The sequence below is a fragment of the Polyergus mexicanus genome, unplaced genomic scaffold (assembly GCF_030449975.1).
Source record: "Polyergus mexicanus isolate NDT 795.1 unplaced genomic scaffold, iyPolMexi1.0 SCAF_25, whole genome shotgun sequence".
Classification (NCBI taxonomy): domain Eukaryota; kingdom Metazoa; phylum Arthropoda; class Insecta; order Hymenoptera; family Formicidae; genus Polyergus; species Polyergus mexicanus.
Window position 1 is genome coordinate 3,081,049 of NW_027223345.1, and position 8,762 is coordinate 3,089,810.

General features: G+C 40.6%; 1 protein-coding gene across 1 annotated transcript; it reads left to right on the top strand.

Moving 5' to 3' along the window:
• Window positions 1-2,640: 2,640 nt before the first annotated feature.
• LOC138943176 (uncharacterized) lies at window positions 2,641-3,558 on the top strand. The gene has a single exon (XM_070313759.1). The coding sequence runs from the start codon at window positions 2,641-2,643 to the stop codon at window positions 3,556-3,558; it is 918 nt and encodes a 305-aa protein (XP_070169860.1).
• The last annotated feature ends 5,204 nt before the right edge of the window (window positions 3,559-8,762 follow it).

Below are 8,762 nucleotides of genomic sequence, written 5' to 3' on the forward strand. Positions count from 1 at the left end.
TTGTTGGAGAACGTGAAGTAGCCGATTTCGTCGATCGATGTCAGCAAATTCTCCAGATATCGATATTTTGGTTGTTGCAACGACTTTGAGTACACGTACACGTTTTCGAAACGTACACCGTGCGGACTTTCCAGCAGGCTTATGAGAACGTTGGTTTTACCACAATTCGAGGGACCGCAAACGATCGCGCATATAGTAGTCGGTAGCATCGTACCATGCTTGCGCATCTCCGCGTTGTCCCCCATCGATCGTAATCTGTCGTCGCAATTCGTCACGCGTATCGCCAAAGGTTGTCGCACGAATCTCATTTTCACACTATCGACTGAGGAACGCTGGATCGAACGCCTATTTATAGGTGCGCGGAACCGCGAATCGCTCAGTAACGAAAATGTTTGTCCTACTGTCGAGACCTTCCGATATTTGCGATTTGAGCGCCGAACAGTTACAATTTGTGCCGAAAGTTGTTCTGCTGCGAATGTGCGGCGATCACGTCCACTACTTGTGGGACAAGCTTCCGGAACATATAAAAGCGGATTTAGAGGTTCAACAATATCGACGCTGTTACGAACATTACAATCAACCGTGGCAGCGAACGCACATCGACGGTCCAGCACCGTTAATAAAAGATTGCGGCGAATGTCAACGAAAATAGGTACAGGCCTATTAAATCGTGCGATAAACGCCCTTCCTTTCGAGTTACATATCCCCGGCTATCAGTTTTGCGGTCCGGGCACTCATTTGGAAAAACGATTGGCGAGAGGTGATCGGGGTATAAATCCATTGGACGCGGCCTGTCGCGAGCACGATAGAGCGTATTCCCGGAACACCGATCTCACCGAGAGACACGCGGCTGACAGGATACTCGCCGAGAAAGCGCGAACTCGCATCGTCGCGAAAGATTCGACTCTCGGTGAGAGAGCCGCAGCTACAGCTGTTTGGGCAGCGATGAAAGCCAAGACAAAAATCGGCATGGGTATGAAAACGAAGATAAAGACGAAGATGAGGACTACGCGGAAAAGGTCGACGAAAAAGCGGATACTTCCGACAGCGAAACGAGGCGGTGTATTGCCGATTCTACCGATGTTGGGTGCGCTCGGATCCTTGATCGGTGGAGCGGCTGGCGTGGCCAAGGCGGTGAACGACAGCAAAGCCGCGCGCCGTCAGCTGGAGGAGCTGCAACGCCACGATCGCGCGATGGAAGGTCGCGGGCTTTATCTCGCTCCGTATAAATACGGACAGGGACTATATCTCAGCCCATACAAACGTGGACAAGGAGTGGCAACGAAGAAAAAAAAAGACGCTAAAAATGCCTATGGGTGTGACAACGAACATACAATTAGAACAATTGGCGAAACGTATGCGTATACCATACTTTAGAGGGGTTTTCATGAGGGGAAATCGCGCTATATATTTCGACGGCTTTGGTAATCTTCGACCTCCGAATGAATTGGTGCGATATTTCGGATGGAATGTGACGAAGATCGAGTACAATCGCGCGTCCTTTCAATCTTACGATCAAAGCATCTGCGGACAATTGTGTCTGCGGTTTCTCCGAACAGTCGACGACAATCGGTGTGAACTTAAAGCCTGACAATGCGCCGTTAAGATTCAGTATTCGTTAAACAGTTTTGCCGACATGTCTATGACATTCACGCTGACCGGGAAGAGTAGCGTCCTCGCGGCACACTACCATCCAGCCATAGATTTGAGCGACGGTGATTACGAGCTCGGTCTAACAAATTTTGAGACTTATCATACGATATCGAATGTGAATTCCTCGAATAATAAATTTTATTTCGATGAGGATGACACGGAAATTACGATTCCCGAGGGATCGTACGAGATACATGCAATACACGAGTTTTTGAAACGTGCAATTTCACGGAAACGCCCGCGACGCGTAGTTCGCTCCGGCAATCGTGTCGACAAACGCGGTGATATCACGGGGATATCGCGAGAGGAGACCGTTCGAGCGAACGGTGACGAAGACGAGGTTGTAGAATACCCGATAGTGCTCCGTGCTAATTACAATACGATGAATAGCGAGATCAAGTGCGCTTTCAGAGTAAACTTTAACAAACCCAACAACATTGGATCGCTGCTGGGATTCTCGTCGAATTCTGGGAGTCTCGTATATTGCAGCCGGGACAATGGCACCAATCGGACATACCGATTAATATCATCAACGTAAATATTATCCGCGTAGAGTGTAACGTGACCGCTGGTGCGTACAGCAATAGCAAACGCGTTCATACGATACATGAATTTTCACCGAGCGTGCCGCCAGGATATAAGATATCGGAAACGCCGGCGCAGATCATTTACCTGCCGATCATCGCGCGGAGCATTACGGATCTAACGATACGCGTTGCGGATCAAGCCGGACGATTGCTCGATTTTCGAGGAGAAGAGATCACCATCAGATTGCACGTACGACGGCGACAAAATTAGTGCGCGATACATGAGACGCTCGTGTTGAGCGGAGCGAAAGACGCGAGAGATAACGCGACAACAACGACAACAACGTCAACATTTGCTAATATTCGATTATCCGGTTGCGCCAAGAAAAAGAAACTCAACGCGTCAAACGTTGAATTTTTGCAATCTTTGGGATTCGCGGTGCGAAATATCTGAGAAAACATGACCGACATCCTTAACATCGAAGGCGAGCCGGTCTTTGACGATCGTATCGTTAAGATCGAGACTCACACGTACAACCCGTACGCCAATACGACGTTTGAGCACAGCGATGAGATACGAATACCCATACAACAACAGGATCTGTATACGTTGCCATATGAGAGTTTTCTATACATCAAGGGAAAACTAAAGATAAACAAACCAGCTGAAGGGTTTGATGTGGTACTGGGAAATAATTGCGTCGCGTTCATGTTCGATGAGATTCGATACGAACTCGACGGTGTGGAGATTGATCGTAGCAGAAATGTGGGAATAACCAGCACACTCAAGAATTATGTAACGATATCATCCGATAGAACCGTGATTATGAGAAACGCCGGCTGGGATTCGCCTACTAACACGAATGGATACTTTAATTTTTGCGTACCGCTCTACATGTTATTGGGATTTTGCGAGGATTACAGGCGCGTGGTGATTAACGCTCGTCACGAATTGATCTTAATACGATCGCGCAACGACAACAATTGCCTGATTGGAAATTTGGTGTTGGAGTCTGTGATCGACATATTCAAGATACAATGGCGAATGCCGCACGTCGTATTGAACGAGATTAACAAGTTATCGATGCTGCGCGCCTTGGAAAGCGGACAATACCTCAGTATGGGTTTTCGCACGTGGGATCTGTACGAATTTCCGCTATTGCAGCGTACAACCAAACATTCGTGGCCCATTAAGACCGCGACTCAGCTGGAGAAGCCGCGATACGTTGTTTTCGTTCTACAGACAGGTCGGAAGAACGTCATGTCTGAGGATACGAGTCGATTCGACGACTGCAAATTGACCAACGTGAAACTCTATCTGAACTCGGAATGTTATCCGTACGATGATATGAATCTGGATTTCGATAAAAACAGATGATCGATTTTGTACGACACGTATCAACGTTTCTGCAAAAAGTATTACGGATACGAGTATCTCGAGCCGAGTCTCACCGTCACGCAATTTTTACGTAACGGTCCATTCGTGATCATCGATTGCTCTCGACAAAACAAATCGGTCAAAAGCGCAACCGTGGATGTGAGATTGAAATTCGAGTGTAAGGAGAACGTGCCGCCGAATACCACAGCGTACTGCCTCATCATACACGACCGCGTGATTCAGTACAACCCGTTGACCAATGTTGTGCGCAAAATCACCTAAGTGTGGGGGGAGGGGAGAATGAGACGATATAAAATCTATAATACATCAGGATCAATCGCAGTCTTCTTCTCGACGTGCCGATTTAAAAAAGAAAAACGTTATGTCTGTACCAACGTTCGTGGACCTACAAGGATTCTTCGTCGGGATGAAATTTGTCGTAAAGGAGATGGCGGTGCTGAAAAAGGGGACCGTTCTGGCGCATTACATTTTTACATACCCCCTACCATGGAATCTCCTCACAAAATCCGACAAATCCTGCGCTTCCTGGCTGATCGCGAATCACCATGGATTACGATGGGAAGACGGAAACGTGCCGTACAGCATGGCTAAACGCTTGATTACATCAGCCGTGCTTGGAACAGAAGAGGATGACGAGACATCGACTCTCGTATACGTTAAGGGATGCCAGAAACGGGAATGGCTGGTGGATTTGCTTGAGAATCTTGCGAGAGAAAATTTAATCATCGAGACTTTGGATGCTGATTACGAAGATATTGAATCTTTAAATAATCTAGATGTTACTAATACTATACGATGCGGAAAACATGTTAAGAATTGCGCATTACAGAATGTATTAAAAATATTTAACTGGTGGTCGCAATACCAAAAAAAATTGTAATATTTTTATAAATAAAATGTGTAAACGTATTTAATGTTTTTTTTTATTTCTTATTCTCCCCACTCCTTTCCTCGCGAGTCGTTTCTAAGAATTCTTTTTAACGTTGGCCGTTTCCCCTTCTCCTAAATTTTCAGAACAATAATCTCCCATCGCATCATACGTTGACCGTTTCCCCTTCTCCTAAATTTTCAAAGCAATAATATCCCATCGCATCATACGTTAACCGTTTCCCCTTCTCCTAAATTTTCAGAGCATTGATCTCCCACCACATCATACTTTTGAAAAATAAGCGTCACGTATATTCGATTAAATTTTTATACGATCAGTGTCGCATCAACCGCTAGTACCAACGGTTCACTTCTCATAATCGAGAGACAAAATGTACTCCGCTGAAGGAAGCACCAGCAACGGTTGCAAACGCGCGAATTACTACGTTCCACGAGACCAAATTAAACCGTGCAAGAAACCATGAGATGAAGTTAAGCCGTACAAGAAACCACTTGATTTGTAAGTATCACAAATGTTTTATATATTTTTTATATATTTTTTCATATATGTTTTTTCCATACTATTTCATATTTTTGTATTTTTCAGATGCGATAAACCACGTATTTTGGTACGCAGATTTGCTTTGACGCGCACTGCTTATAAATACTTAGATATTGGCATTAGCGTTGGAATAACATCTTACGTGGAACTGCATCTGGGTGATAACCGAGGCAACCGAATCGTATTATCTATCGATACATGGGAATCGCTAATGCTGAAACGCGCGAACGTTGAACAACTTGTACAGACGCCTAATCATGCACCGATATGGATTAACGATTTAACAAATGAGATTGTTAAAATAAGTGATGCGAGTGTTGTCAAACTTGCGTTGCGCGATTCTTGCTTGTACATGAAATCGTCAACTATATTTTTCTTATTCGAACTCGAACACTGTGTTAATCACTAATATTTTAAGCTGTGCGAGAATCTAGAAGCTGTAAATGAGAGTTTCGATCAATTTGTTCGGAGTTTGCAAAGTAGTATGTTTGGCGCTGAGAGAGATTCTGCGGTTAAAATCTTGCGCGAAGTCTATGATAAAACATCTATCATAGATTGCGAACTATTAGCTTATGCTGTGGATGAAATTTTGTCTGAAACCTTGAGACGGGGTGATGTATGGTAATATAAATAAATAAATGTGTTAAAAAATGAAAAAATGATTATGTATTTCTTTCGCTTCCCTTCCTTGCATATCCTCAGTACAAACCGCGCGCGATCTTAAGGTACGATGCCGTAATGCGTGGGAGAAGGATGGCGCGAGGCGTTCGCATGAGCGCGGGAAAGGGATAGCGTTCGTAAGTCGGTGCGATAAGTATAGCGTTCGTAAGACGGTGAGTAAGAGGGAGATAGCGCGAGGCGATCGCATGCACGCGTGTGGGAGAAGGACAGCGCGAGGCGTTCACGAGTAGGAAAAGGATAGCATTCTATGTGTGTGTGCGAGAAGGATAGCGCGAGGCATGCGCGTGGATGATGATGCGAGATACGGCGTTCGTAAGATGGTGAGTATGCGGGAGATAGCGCGAAGCATGCACGTGTGTGGGAGAAGGACAGCGCGAGGCGTTCGCGAGTAGGAAAAGGATAGCATTCTATGGGTATGCGAGAAGGATAGCGCGAGATATGCGCGTGGATGATGATGCGGGATACGGCGTTCGTAAGGCGGTGAGTATGAGGGAGATAGCGCTAGGCATGCACGCGTGTAGGAGAAGGATAGCATCCGCATTGGCGTGGGAAAAGGATACGTTCGCGGGAGAAAGAGGGATAATGCGAGGCATGCATGTGGGAAAAGGAAAGAAGAAGGTGCAGAAATAATCATTTTATTATATATATATATAATAATGTTTATTTTACAAAACGTGTGTATAATACAAATTGTGTGTGTGTGTGTGTGTAATATAAAATATAAAATATAAAATATAAAAAATAATAAAAAATAATAAAAATAATAAAATAATAAAAATAATAATAAAATAAATAATATAATAAGGATAATATAATATAACAAGGATAAAATATAATAATATAATAAGGATAAAATATAATAATATAATAAGGATAAAATATAATAATATAATAGGGATAAAATAAAATAAAATATAATATAAGAATAAAATAAAATATAAGGCGGCGCTCCATCTGAAACAGAAAAACATTATATTAATATAAATTTAATATTTTTTAAAATAGATACAATTAATTCTTTGAGTATTTCAATGTGGTTCTCACTCACAAAATGTGTCCAGCTTATACAGTGCAAATTGGGCACATGTTGCAGGGCATTATTTGGTGCAGCGGTTTTCCACATTCTCTGCAAAACGCTCCCAGAATTAGTTCGTAAATTGCACTTTCATGCTGTCGCACAACACGAATATTTGAAAATAAGTCTGCAATGCGCATAAAACAACATGTGCAAATTTTTTCATTGTCTTCACTTTTATAATAAAAGTATATGCAACACATTTTTACCGCACCTAAACTATTTATTTCAACGCGGTTTAATGTACGTAGATTTACGTCCGTACTAGCACTGCTGTAATCACTATTATAGTCGGAATCCTCCGAAAGTATGCGGTCTTCGTCTGATGAATCGTCCGACAAATTCACAATTTCCATCACGTTGTCTTCGAGAATGACATCCTTATTTTCAATAATAATAACTTCATCATCGGCATCTTCGAGAATGATATCCTCATCTTCAATAACAATAACTTCATCTATTTCCATTTTTATGCAGATTATCACAAAATCTTCCTCTACACTATCGATATACGGACCGTAAGCTTTCAAATCGCATACTGAGTTTTTGACACCCTTCGTTCTTCATTATATATTTTTAATCTATCGCGTTACAGTACCGCGATGGTTCTATTTTGTTTATAATAAATTATAGCAGCCAGACATCGGCGCTAGCCTTATCATCTTTCTACGAAATTCAACAATGCCTCACGTGCAATAGTGCAGTGTGAGATGATATTTGTTTATAATGTTTATAAATTCTCGAGCAGTCGGACATCGACACTCACCCTTTGTATACACCGCGCTGTTTATGCTCCCGCGATAAGCCCCCCCCCCCCGCGTGACGTCATTCCCCCGCGCCACCAAAATCCCCCTCCGCCCGCGTGACGTCATTCCCCCGCGCCGGTTTCCCCTCGCTCCTCACCCCCCCTCAGAGGACCTGAGTTAGAACCCGCCTATAATAACTACTTATGCGAAAGATAATAATAATAATAAATATTTTCATATAAAACTATCAATTTAAAAAAAATGCAATAATCTACATTTTATTTCTTTCATTAGTAAAATTGTATAGTATATCGAAATACAGTATATGTTCTTGTCTGCTATATTTTTTGAAAAAGCAACGTATGTAATGCCACTAATTTATATGTTTTATATACAATTTATATATTTTATTTACTATACTTATTACATTTTATTATATTATTATATACATTTATATACATTTATTTATATATTGTATATTATATACATATGTATATGCTACTTATACATTATAAGTGTATATATATATATATAACTGTTTATTAATAATAATTTATTAATAATAAATGCTATTTACAGTGGATCATTTAAAGAGATTAACAAGAGAAATAGTGACTATAAAATATGATATGAGACAAGCATTGAGCTTATTAGATATTTTAGTTGAAAGAACTAATAAAAGCACAGAATGTGCAAGTACGAAATTTTCTTTTGGTGACGCTGAAAATCGGTTTCCGTTGCAAACTGTAACCCGATTAGCGGAAGTTGAGGAGATTTTGAAAGTTTCAGATTCCCAACATAACACTGAAATAGTAAGTTGACACATATAAATTTATATACAATATAATAGTCATGTGAAATTATATTTTAGTAATTGAATGCATATATATATATATATATATATATATATATATATATATATATATGTATTTCACAATTATTATCAAATCTTTTATAAGTACATTATATAATCAATCTTAGGTAAACTTTTCCACAATAAAAACATTGTATGTCCTTTTCAGAAATTTTAATACCTATTTTAATTTTATACATATAAATAATCCCAATTAAAATAATTAAGCATAAAAAGCTGTTTTTTTTTTACTTATAAGATTATCACATTTCATGAGATTTATTAATCATTTAAAATTATTATTAATTATTTATTAGATATTATCAGAGATATTAATCACTTAAAATTGTTATAGAAAATGATTGAAGATTGTTAAGAAAAAAACATTACTTTATTTAA